Source organism: Sabethes cyaneus, chromosome 1 (genome assembly GCF_943734655.1).
Source record: "Sabethes cyaneus chromosome 1, idSabCyanKW18_F2, whole genome shotgun sequence".
Classification (NCBI taxonomy): domain Eukaryota; kingdom Metazoa; phylum Arthropoda; class Insecta; order Diptera; family Culicidae; genus Sabethes; species Sabethes cyaneus.
Genome location: NC_071353.1, coordinates 146094436 through 146108127, shown reverse-complemented (window position 1 = coordinate 146108127; position 13692 = coordinate 146094436). Strand labels below are relative to the sequence as shown.

The window sequence follows — 13692 nt, the reverse complement described above, 5'->3', positions numbered from 1 at the left end:
TTTCAACGCGAAAACAATGGTCAACAGCAAATATGACAGCGGCATTGCAGGCGGTTACAGATTCCGGAATACCAGTGAAGCGAGCAGCCATCGAATATGGTGTGCCCCGCAGGACATTGCTGAATTACGTGAAGCAACCGAACATTAACGTTTCCTCTCGCCGCTTGGGACATTACGCCACAGTTTTTACGGCACAGCAGGAGGATGAGCTACTGCAGCACATTCTAAATATGGAACAAAGATACTACGGACTAACCATCCGGGATGTAAGAAGCTTGGCTTTCCAGTTGGCGGTTAAAAATGGAATTAAACATCCTTTTAACGTTCAAACGAAACTTGCGGGTGTAGACTGGGTGGAAGGATTTCGCCGTCGTCATCCAGAACTTTCCCTTCGGACTCCTGAAGCAACGTCAGCTGCTCGTGCTGCTGGATTCAATCGTGTGGCAGTTTCACGGTTCTACGATATACTTGAGTCTTGCTATACGTCGGGTCAATTTCCCGCCAGTCGTGTCTATAACGTTGATGAAACCTCCATACTTACAGTAAGTAGGACATGCAAATAATTATTTACATTAATTAACTGCAGCCTTTCTTACATAATACGTTGCCAGGTGCAAACGAAGAAATCAAAAATTCTTTCGCTGAAGGGCAGGCGTCAAATTGGTTGTCTGACCTCCGCCGAGAGAGGAGTATTGACGACTGCTTGCTTGTGTGTGTCAGCCACTGGACACTACGTCCCCCCACTGTTGATTTTCCCGCGAGTACGTATGACGGAGAATCTTAAATTGGGAGCACCGCCGGAAAGCTTGTTTAGCTGCAATGGTACTGGGTGGATGACCACCTCAGATTTCAGCCTGTGGTTTGAACATTTTCTCAAACATACTAGGCCATCTGAGACGAACCCGATAATGCTTATTCTTGACGGACATTCGACCCATACCAAAAATATAACATTCTTGCAACAAGCCAAGAAAAATCATACTACTGTTGTTAGCTTGCCACCGCATTGTAGCCACCGTTTGCAACCCTTGGATGTAAGCTTCATGGCACCTCTTAAAGCTAATTTCTCCAGAGTTATAGATGTATATCTGAGAAATAATCCTGGCAAAGTGGTTACTATTAACGATATTGCAGGCCTTTTCGGGAAAGCATACATGGAGACATCAGTCGTCTCCATTGCCATCAATGGTTTCAGGAAAACAGGCATCGCACCCTTCAATAGATTTATATTTACTGAAGCTGATTTCACACCGTCTAACGTGACAGATGTTCCTGTATCAACTCAAATCAGATCGGATGATACCAATGCTTCCTGCAGTCTATCTGATGACGATGACGTTTTTTATGGCTTTGACGATGCAACGTTACGATTGAAACCAAATCTCCCTGACCTTGATGCTATTCTTAGCACGTTCATGCCGAGTTGCAGTAAGCAGCCAGCTAATCTCTCGCCAGCCGGAAGTGCCTTTGACATTACTCCAGAAGCTATTTTACCTCTTCCACAGGCGAAATGTAAGCGAATCTCTAAGCGCACAAAACGCGAAAAAGCAGCAGAAATTAGTTCAAGTACATACATCGTATCTCTCCATCAAATTCAGGCTTCGACAGAAATCAATCAGATCAGAAAGCAGAAACGGAAGTCCAAAATGTCCCGAAATATTCAAAAAAGCAAAAAAACAATCATTCAGGTACCATGTTGCAGGATGTTTTGTGTGCTTGTTGCGGTGCAATTTTTAGCGAATCGGAAGACGGTACAGGTTGGCACAAGTGTAACCAATGCGATTTGTGGTTCCACAATTGTGCAAAACATGATTTTGATCATGCCAGGCAATAATCTTTTTGTAAGCCTTGTTATCACTAAACACATTTCTTGTTTATTATAATTCAAAACTTAAAATAAATAGTCAATCCAAATGATAAATATAACTTCTCTACATGCGGTCGTTTTGCCCCGTCATAGTGGTACTTTTGCCCCGTACCTATTAATATCAAACGAAAAAACATCTAAAATGAAAATATTATTTTTTTCTTTCTTTATATTTTTTTGATATTGAACTCACTTAAACTATTTAGATTATACCCTTATACAAGTTTTAGGCTTTTTTAAGCTTAATTTAAACGGTTTTTTTACCAGTAATTGTTTAAAAACTGTTAAGGTGTCCTTTATGCCCCGGGTCCCCCTACAATGCCGCAGATATCGCATTTATACGAACGCACCGAGCTGTGAATTTTTAGGTGCCTCTTAAACAGACTCATCCTCAGGTACTCTTTGTCGCAAAGGTCGCATTTCAAAGGTTTTGGTTCAACGGATGTGGATGTGTGGATTTCCTTGTGATTGTGTAAACCACTACGTAACTTGTATGACGCACCACAGATGCCGCTAATGTGCTTCACAGATGCCGTAGGAGGATGCGCTTCCAAAGCGTGCGAGTTGCTGAAACAGAAGAGAAGCGATTGATAGACTGGTAGGATAAATACGTTTCAGTTTTTAGTACAGTCGACCACTGAATTTTGATTATCATATAGCACCCAATTTAATCCACCTGTTGATGAAAGGAATCTTTGTTATTCCATCTTATTCGTTATTTGAGTTAGAAATCGACACGTCTTCGAAGCATAATTCAGCGGTTTGTAGACAAACGTTGTGTTAGATATTATCAATGCGTAAGTAAGTAAACAGCTAGGTGGAAAAGGGTTAGCAACATAAGGCTGAAAATCATAAGGCTGAAACACGAAAGGCTGAAATTCGAAAGGCTGAAAACTAAGTAACGCCTACATAAGGCTGAATGGACAAAAGGCTGAAATCTCATAAGGCTGAATGTTCGAAAGGCTGAATAACGAATGGCTGAAACTTTGAATAAACAATGTGTATGTAATGCTAAAGGCAGAAATTTCAGAATTTTTCACAATTTTAACTTAAATCGAAGAAAACTTAATTAATTTTTGATAATTTTTTATAAATTATGAAAAATAATTACACTACATTTTATAGTGTCCAACGGGGAAAGCGTATCATTTAAGCTTAACCTGTGCACTGAGAAGGCATTGCATGCTTTTCATCTCGTTTCAATGTGTTCCAGTAAATTTTTACAATGATCCCATGTTTATGTGCCAAACACATTCCTAGATGATTCAGGACGAGACGGCCGCAGGCCGCGAGTGTTCGCCGGCGACCCGCCGTCGGTAGCGCCGGCCACTGCGGGGGGGGGGGGGGGGCAGCCCCGTATATATTTTTCAGCCTTATGATGTTTCAGCCTTACGTGATATTCAGCCTTTCGTAGCTTTCAGCCTTTTGAAATTTCAGCCTTTCGGTTTTCAGCCTTTCGAGATTTCAGCCTTTCGATTTTCAGCCTTTCGTAGGAGACCCGTAGAAAATATGGCTTTTAAATGAAAGCAATAAAAAAGACGGGTGCAAAAGTTATTGCATGTTTTATATTGGCCGTGAAATGAGTTCAGCAGGCATATAATTAAGTTAACGATGGTTTTTACAATTTACGGAGGGAACGGTGGAAGAAAGTAATGAAACAAAGAGTCGATAGGATCTAACAGATTGAGATCAGGCGTAAAGGGAGACGAGCGAAAGATGAGGTAAGGGCAATCTGTACCGCAATCTTTTATTTAAGCTGGGGAATTCCATGGATCGAACCAAGCTGTATTCGGAGCATTGCAACCGGATTCGAAGCCACTCCTCATCCCAGGCCATGTGGCTCACCGGTAGTAATGATCCTTTGAACCACGGAGGGAATGGAACAAAGAGAGACTTAACAACCCCCTTATTAAGCGTGCGACGTATTGCAAAGTCTACCAACACTTGGCAGGTTGAACACTTGGTAAGTCGCAAGGGCCTTTTTTATATTGTTTATGCAGGGAGAAAATTTTCAGGGACACCTTCACGGTGCCGAATAGAATTCACATGGTGCCAACATGCGCCCACCTACTAAAGAGGGTTTTTTGGAAACCAGCAACAGCGTCAGTCGACTTGATGATATCCGATACAACCCCCCCCCCCTCCCGGCGAATTCATAGACCAGTTTTATGAACATTCCGAGTGTCGCCGTGTGGCAATTCTTCGACAAAAACAAAAGAAGTCAGTCTAAACGCACCTCAGACAAAACCTCTCTCGATTTACTATCAAAACGTCCGAAGCTACGAACGAAAACAAATGACCTTTTTCTTGCACTTTCATCATCGGACTACGACGCTGTAGCTTTCACAGAAACATGGCTCCGCAGTGATGTATCTTCCTCTGAGTTATCCTCAGAATACAACTTTTATAGATGTGATCGTAATAGCTTAACCAGCACCTCATTACGCGGTGGAGGTGTTCTAATTGCAATTAAAAAAGACCTCAAAAGTAGTCTTGTACGTCTACCTGGTGATGATCGATTGGAACAAGTTGTCTGGAATCATCGAGACAATGTGTTTATATTTTCTGTATTTATATTAAGCCTGGCTCCGATCCTTCCATCTTCAGTGAACATTGCGCCTGTGTTGAAAGGCTTACTGAGCTTTCTAAGACCGCTGACTCCGTAGTTCTGCTCGGCGATTTCAACTTGCCGAATCTTGTATGGAGCTTTGATTCTGATATAAATAGCTATCTACCGATAAATGTATCCTCAGAACAGGAAGCTACTCTAACGGAATCTTTGCTAGGAAACGGACTAATGCAGATCTTTAACCTACCCAACCAAAATGGCAGACTGCTTGACTTGGCTTTTGTAAGCAACATGAATAGCTGTGAAATCCTAGAACCGCCATCACCTATTTTAAGAATTGACGCGCACCACAAACCTTTCATTTTACTACTTGACGTTCGAAACACCGATAAAGAAACCCCTCTTGACGTGTGGCGACATGATTTTTCCCGCTGCGACTACAGTGTCATTAATGACGCAATACCAAGTATCGATTGGCATAATCTTTTCGCACGCTGTTCTACTGACGAGGCTGTCTTACGTTTTTACAAAACCATTAACCTGCTGATCGACGAGCATGTTCCAGTCAAAAAACTGCGCAAACCGTCCAACAATCGTCAACCGTGGTGGAGCTCAGAACTAAATCATTCTCGCAATCAATTAAGAAAAGCTCGTAAACGTTTTCTGAAACACAGATCAGAGCAACAGTACGAGTCTCACCGGAATGCTTGTTACCGGCAATATATAGTTAGGATTGAATCCCAGGTAAAACGAGACCCGTTGTCCTTCTGGAATTTTGCCAATAACCGCAGACGCTCGACTGGAATTCCTACAAACCTTTTTTATGGTAATAGTAAATCGTCAAAGACAGAAGATTCAGTGAACCTGTTTGCAGATTTCTTCCAAACTGTGTACAGCAACGACCCTCCGACAATTCGTGAAGCGAGCGATATACAAATGTTTAACTTGTTCCTTCCTCCTACGACACTGACGACCAGCGAAGTGTGTAGTGCTCTTGCCGCGGTGGATTCCTCTAAAGGACCTGGCCCCGACGGATTGCCACCGTTATTTTTGAAACAATGTGCTACAACATTGGCCCTGCCACTTGCAATGATTTTTAATAGCTCTCTCCAGAGCGGAGTTTTTCCTAGCGCATGGAAGCATGCTTCAATTACACCGATTCATAAATGTGGCAGTATGAATAATATTGAAAACTACAGGGGTATCTCGCTTTTAAACAGCATATCAAAAGTTTATGAGAAAATTGCCACCATTCGTTATACGCAGCTGTTCGCAACATAATTACTGACTACCAACACGGATTTGTTAGAAACCGATCGACGGTCTCCAATCTGATAACTAATTATAACTAATTATAAACTTTCATAACTAATCTTTCAAAACGCATAGAGAAACGGGAACAAATAGATGCAATATACATAGACTTTTCCAAGGCTTTCGACAAGGTCCCGCATCTGCTTGCAATTGAGAAAATGAAGCGCACAGGCGTACCTGATTGGATTAGTAATTGGTTGTTATCGTATTTGACAGGCCGCACTGCTTTTGTGAATCTAAACGGCACCAAATCGCACTGGTTTGACATCCCTTCTGGGGTCCCTCAGGGCAGCATTTTAGGACCATTGATTTTTGTACTTTTTGTAAAGTTTTATGCTTGGATCGCCACTTTGAGTGCCTTCATTTTTAAACCCCTGGCAATTACGATGAGTTCCTCATTCGTGACCGGAATGAAAACATAATTCGATTGCCCGTACGGGGTCGGAGGCCACCAAACTGGATCGTGGAGCGGAAAGAGCCTTTCCACGATGACTTTCAGCTTTTGGGGGCAGGTTTCCTGCGGAGCGGATGTATCCTTCACCTTTTTCATCACCACCTGGTATGCACCGTCCCAGGGGTTCGAGTCCGCATTGCGGCATAGCTCCTGAAAACAGGATTTCTTGATACGCCTAACCTCCTTGTTGAGCGCTAGTCTGGCTACTCTAAGTTCGACCCCCCGAGCTTCAGCATCTGCATCAGTGCGGGCCCTCTGCGCAAGCCTTCTCGCTCTGTGGCACCTGGAGCGGAGTTGGGCAATCACATGCCCGTACTAGGACGTTGGTCAGCTTCCCAGTAAACCATTTGGTTTGTATATCTCGATTGCAACTGAGGTATACGAAATCATATCTGAACGAAAAAGTTATGTTTCACGCCATATAAGAACATATATGTACCAAAGTGGAGGCGATATACGTACGAAAATTTTGACAACTATTTGTAATTCTATTTTGCGCAGTTTTTATAACACGCAACTAAATACTCCTGAATATATGATTAAGATATAATCAAATATTGAAATCGTCTATACTGCTTTATAATTCACAGTCATGAATTGTATATGAAGACACGCACGACTGCAAAACAACTTATTGTTCACTTCGATTTGACATGCTCTAATCATTATACAATTCCAATGTGAAATTGACATGAAAACGATTTAATGTGAACTTTCTATTACGATTTTGTGTTATCTGGGTTACGAGCACTCAGGTTCGAGCGGTTGCTCTCTGCGCTGAGTGCTTCACCGAACAGGTCTTTGTCGAAGGACTTCATTTTCCACCTCCTCGCTGTCGACTTCAACCCGCGTGGCCGTAGCATCAGTGGTTCAATCGTGTACCGTATAGCTTGGTGGTCGCTATGCGTGTACTCATCTGACACCCTCTAGCTCATGTTGTCAAGCAACGTTGGGCTGCAGAAGGTGATATCGATGATCCTTTGTTGTACCCCCCTACAAATGGTACTGACGGATTCCACGTTAGCCAGACTTACATCCAGCTTGGACAGAGCTTCCAGCAAGCTTTGTCCCCTAGGGGTAGTGCACCTGCTACCCCATTCGACAGTCCAAGCATTGAAGTCTCCTCCAATGACAACGGGCTTGCGGCCCTTGAGCTCGTCAGTGAGCACGTCTAGCATCCGGTCAAACTGCTCCGGCGACCACCTAGGTTGAGCGTAACAGCCACAGATGCAGACGCCATCGACTACCGCAATCACGAACCCCTCTTGGTCGGACGAAACCACCTCCTGGATCGAGTATCTATGCATCACGGCAATCGCTGCCATCCGATCCTTGTCGATTATCCAGTTTGCGCCGCCCCAGGGGACCCAGCAGGGACCGCGATAATGGCAACATCGCACCCCGTTTCGGCTGCCGTTTGCCAAAGCAACTCCTGTGCCGTCTCACAGGAGTGGTGGCCATCTTCGCCGCACCGCCTGCACAGAAGTCACAAGGGCCTGCCATGTTTCGTCCGTCCGTCAGTAAAACGAGTTAGATTAAACTTCGTGGTTTAACTACAGTAGACAAAGGAAGACGCACAATTTGTGTCGATAAATAACTCAACATACTAAGTTACCTAAACAAGATTAGCGCCGTAATATGTACGAAATTATATTCCGAAATACTGGAAACTCACCTGACACTATCAGTTTTATCATCTTCATCATCTGCTGCAGCAGGAGCCATTTCTGTTACTCCATCAACGATGTCTATTGCTTGTTTCACAACCGGTGTATTATCTCCGGAGGTAGTCGTCGGTATAGTTTCACAGGAGTATCCGTTCATTCCGATTGGTTCGCCCTTTACATCTTATCCATGATGTTTTTCTCGGAACTCGACGGTAGATGCTTCTTTTTGTGAAAATTGAGACTATTCTCATGAGCGAAACAAGAACTACATCGGTCACATTTTTAAGGCTTTGGATCAACGTATGTGTGGTTTTTCTTGTGCGTGTACAAATTAGAATACGACCTGTAGGATGCGCCACAGATGTCGCAGATGTATGCTCGCCCACCAGCATGTCGATCCATATGCTCAACGAGAGTATGTTTATACCTAAAGACTTTTCCGCATGTAAGACAATTGTATGGGCGATCCGGATTATGTATTGTCAGATGTCGTCTTAGTTGTGCTTTCAAGTGAAATTCTTTATCACATTCTGAACATTTTAAAGTCTTATCCTGATGCGTGTGGTTTTGGACTTTATGATAATGAAGTTGTATGCGTCTAATAAAAGCTTTGTGACATATGTCACACCCGAACGGTCGCTCTCCGGTGTGAGCTTTCAAATGATACGTGAGAGCAGCGGTGGTGGCGTATTTTCGATCACAGATATCGCAAGCGTGTTTTTTATCGTCGGATAAGTGGCAGTTTTTATGTTTCTGCAAGCCATCGGGTGTCTTAAAGGATGCATCGCAGAGATCGCATCCGAACAGTCGCTTATCGCTGTGAATAAGCATATGCCTTGTAAGCTTACTTTGAAACAGAAAACCTTTTCCACAAACCGGACACTGGTGCGAGTATTCCGGGCTGTGCAGCTTCAGGTGCCTCCTTAGCAGGTCTTTCAAATGAAAATCTTTACCGCATACGTCACACGTGAATTGTTTTTCCGACGTATGTTTTATAATACGGTGATCCTTCAGTGTTCGTTTCGACATGAACGTTTTGCTGCAAAAGTCACATTTCAACAGCTGTTTGTCAGATTTGTTCCTATCCAAGCAATCCTTCTGCATTTTTGGCATTCCAGAATTGGAACTTGACGGCAGGTGTTTCTTTTTATGGACATTGAGAGCACGCTTGTGAACGTATCGCGAACTGCACTGATCACATTTGTAAGGTTTTGGCTCAACGGATGTGTGGATATTCTTGTGGAAACGTAAACCAGCACGTGACTTGTATGATGCGCCGCAGATGTCGCAAAAGTGTCTCGGTTGACTACAACTGTCAGTAGGAGGATCCGCTTCCAAAGTAGGCAAGTTGCTGCAACAGAAGAGAGACGATTGATAGAACGGCGGGATAAATATGTTCACTTTTCGACCCCGGTGAGGTTAGTATACCGCAAAGTCAATTACTACGAATAACGAAGAAAGAAATTCAGGACGGAACAATCGGTATAGGACACGGCTAGGGACAAGGAAACGATTAAGGGATAATGATTGGAAACTTGGAGCGGAGATCGCTGTTATTCAGGAAGTTTGGTGACCAAGTGCTGGAGAAAGGGAGTTCCGTGCAGTAGACTCTATTGCAGGCACTTCTTTCAAGTACCACATCTCCTACAGTGGCGGTAAAAAAGCAGAACATAAAGTCGGTTTCGTAGTGTTGGGAAAACAAAAGCAACGAGTTATCCTACGGGTGGAGGCCCGCAGATGACCGTATATGCGTGTTGGATTAAAGTGGATTAAGGGCAAATTCTTCAACTACAACCTAATCATGTTATACGCACCGACAAATGATAAATCCGATGATGCTAAGGACAAGTATTACGACAGGCTTGAGAGGACTTTTGGAGAGTGCCCAAAACACGACGTGAAAATCGTCATCGGAGATGCAAATGCGCAGATCGGGAGGGAGGAATTCTTCCGTTCAGTCATTAGCCTTCATCTGTCGACCAATGATAACGGTCTGAGGCGCATAAATTTTGCCGCGGCCAAAGGGATGGCCATCTGTAGCACCTACTTTCCACGTTTGAATATTCGGAAACACACCTGGAGGCATCCAAATGGAGATTCTAGCTCTCAGATCGATCATGTCTTGATTGACGGTCGACACTTTTCGGATGTTATCGATGTACGGTCTTTTCGGGGACCAAATATCCCTCTGATTGACCACTATCTCGTAGTAAGTAAGATTCGCGTAAGGCTGTCGGACACGGCGAAAGCTCGCACTGAGAGGACGCTGCGTTTCAACATCCAGCGGTTAACGGCAGACGGCGTAGCCATTCATGGTTCCATCGAAACAGCTGCGAGAGAGGTGGTAGGCACAACGCGTGGAAGACAGCGTAACAGCTGGTTTGATGCCGAATGCCAGAGAGTGACAGATGAAAAGAACCAGGCCAGGAGTCGCATGCTCACTGCGGCAACGCGTCATAACAGAGAGAGGTACAGAGAGACTAGAACTGCGGAAAAAAGAATCCATCGTCTAAAGAAACGCGAGTACGAGGAGCACGTGCTCGCCGGCGCAGAGCCAGAGGAGCGATACGCCAACAACGACACACGGAGTTTCTATAAAACAAAATGTGCAATGATAGTGCTGGCAACCTGCTTACCGATAAAACGGCGGTAGCAGCCAGGCGGAAGGAGCACTTCCAGACACGGTTGAATGGAGAGGTAAATGCGCAGATCAGCAGGGACCGGATGGGAATTGTAAACGATGGTCAAGCTGTGGATCCACCAGCACAGGAGGAGGTTAAAAAGGCAATCAGTGAGCTGAAAACCGGTAAGGCTGCTGGGAAGGACGGTATCCCGGCTGAACTTCTAAAAGCGGGGAGCGAGCGGCTGTACGAAGCAATCCACCGGATCATTGTCAGGATCTGGGAGGAAGAACAAATGCCGGAGGAGTGGTTGGGTGGCCTTAATTGCCCAATTTTCAAAAAGGGGCATCGACTGGAGTGTAAAAACTATCGAGGAATTACATTGCTCAATTCTGCTTAAAAGGTGCTTTCCCGTATCCTATTCTGCAGACTAAGACCGTTAGCAGAGTCCTTCGTCGGCAAGTACCAAGCTGGTTTTCGTGAGGGTCGCTCCACGACGGATCAGATGTTTACCCTGCGTCAGTTGCTAGACAAGTTCCGAGAGTACAACTTGCAGAGACACCATCTGTTTGTGGACTTTAAAGCGGCATACGATTCAGTTAAACGAAATGAGCTGTAGCAGATAATGCTAGAACATGGTTTTCCGACGAAACTAGTTACGCTGATTCGTGCAACCCTGGACGGATCCAAATCATGCGTTAGAATAGCGGGTGAGACCTCAGCTGCTTTCGTGACGTTAGATGGACTGAAGCACGAGGATGCACTCTCTAACCTGTTATTCCCCCTGCCAAAACTATTTTCAACAGAGAACCAGGGACAGACCGTAGGCTCCGAGGCAGACCCCGCACCCAGTGGATGTGTGCTGTCGAAGACGATGCTCGTTCAGCTGGTGTTCGTGGGGATTGGAGAACGGCAGCCCAGGACCGACGGTACTGGAGGACCATAAATTGTTCGGCGCAGGATCGGTAACGGACCGTTACCACTAAAGTAAAGTAAGTACCTGGGTTTATGGAAGATGATAACTCGAGTACAGTACTTAAAGATGAGACCAAATATGGAAGCACATACGGCAATTTCTCGGTCGCAAGTTCAATGATCCGAGGGAGGCTGACTGGACAGCAGCAAAGCGCTTAGATACCTGAAGAAAACAGCCGAAAAGCGACATCGGGTTTCGTGTTTTTTTGGAGGAGCTTTGGTTGCGTGGCCTAGTCGTCGTCAAACATCCATCGCTCTCAAGGGTTCGGACACTCAGCACATTGTGCCGCGGCACTCCAGAGATATCAAGCGGCACATCTCCGGTTCAATTTTACATATGAAATGGGAGCACTACCAGTTGTCAAAATAATCTCGCACGGTTGGCAGATCTATCAGATTATAACGAATTTGACAAATTTTGCAGTTCGACACTTTCGGTACAGCATCGGCACAGTGCGGCTCGTTTCAAGTCGCCTAATATAAAAACGGCTGTGCCGAGTGACCGACGGAGGCGGAGTATTTGGCGCTGAGTGAGGCGTGCCAAGAGACCGTATGGCAGGTAGCTGCTTAACGACTTTGACAGTTGAAATCATGATAGACGGACAGTGATTAACCGATCGTTTTGCATGGTGTATGTTGATGAATCGAAACGAATAGTAGTGGATGATGGAGAACATCTTTAACGAGTGGAGCTGGTACCAACAGTACCGAGCACAGAAATGGAACGGCTCTGACGGCACAGCGATGCTCGACTGTGACGGACGGGTAGAGGGTTTTCATCATACTTTTTGGCGTGCGTTCCGTTGATAGAGAAATAGAAGCAGGGAGCAAATCATCTTCCAATGGTCCAGTGGTTGTGGGCCTGAAAGCACGGTACGCGTCAGCAGAGTGTAAGCGTGGACTTGCCATGAGTCAGGTTCTGGAAGCCTTGTACTCCACATGCACACGCAGGACTGGGACGACTCCTGCGTAAGAAAGTACTGAAGGCGTTGCGTCCCAGCATCCAGTTCAGCCTGCATTTGGACTCTCGCTGGTTAACACTGCTGTTTTCGAATTCGTTGAACCTTGGGGCCATGTACTCGTATCCATAGCGGTCAGGTCAGCATCTTTTTTTATCAGTGGAATCACTTTAATCGAATCGTTACTCTGCAAACAATCGTTGACTAGCTCACCGATGGCTTCGGGCTGGAAGTTAGGTGGCAATTCCATGACAGGTTTTAAGCGCTGATAACTTAGCGGTTTCCCGATCGTTTTTCATTATTTTTGCGCCAATCGATCGGAAAGTCTTCTAAGCATCCACACTGGCAATAAAAACTAGTGATTTTCAAGTGCGCTCCGAAGCTTCGAAAAACCACATTGAAACAGTGAAAACCTTTCTAAAAGTTACACAGTTAGCAATAGTATCGCTGTATTCCTTTCTGCTTTGTAAGTAACGATTTTTATCAATTTCTCGTTCGGTTTCTAAAGTTGTTCATTAGTGATGCAAATGTGTGTATGAAAAATAGTCGTTTAAATAACTCTTAACAGTGAATAACAACTGAAACTATGCTAAGTTTTGATTTTATATATGTTAAAATCCTTAGGTAGCCGGTGCTGGGTGAAACAGTTCTAGATAGAAACAATGTAAACTTACCTGAAACTATCAGCTTTATCGTGTTCAGCAGCTGTTGCAGCAGAAACCGTTTCTGTTACTTCATCAATGATGTCTATTGCAGCAGATTCTTGTTTCACAACCGGAGTATTATCACTGGAGGTCGTCGTCGGTATCGGTTCGCAGGAATGTCCGTCAATTTCGATGGGTTCACTTTTCACATTTAAGACATCGGTTATGATAAGCTCTTCAACCTGTATCGTAGTGGATTCTTCCAACTTTATTGAGGTTGAATTTTCCATTTCGTTTTGCATTCTCGCAAGCACTAGTACGATGCACTATTCTAAAAACACAGTGTTTAATGATGAAACTGGAAAAGAAAAACACTTGTGGTCACACTAACATCAAAAAATTTGCTTTTACATTCGTACGTAATGCAAATGAATATGAAAAAAAAACCGACAAAACTAGAATTGAAACAGCGTTCCGGTGAAAATCGTGAAAATATCAAAATACCTCAACCAGCACAAACTGAAACTGACCCAAGGATACAAAACACTTGACAGGCTTGACGGGCTTGACACTTTGACAGGAGCTAGCTCCTGCAAACCGCTTCTTTTGGTTTAATCTGGAG

At 44.4% G+C, this 13692-nt stretch overlaps 1 protein-coding gene across 1 annotated transcript in view; it reads right to left on the bottom strand.

The window, feature by feature from the left end:
* Window positions 1-13577, bottom strand: part of LOC128746367 (zinc finger protein 665-like) — a 37802-nt gene extending 24225 nt beyond the window's left edge. The window contains exons 1-2 of the mRNA XM_053843421.1: window positions 13490-13577; window positions 13101-13428 (exon numbers count right to left, since the gene is read on the bottom strand). Coding sequence (XP_053699396.1) covers window positions 13101-13372 — 272 coding nt within the window. The 5' untranslated portion in view covers window positions 13373-13428; window positions 13490-13577. The remainder of the gene's footprint in view (window positions 1-13100; window positions 13429-13489) is intronic.
* Window positions 13578-13692: the final 115 nt, after the last annotated feature.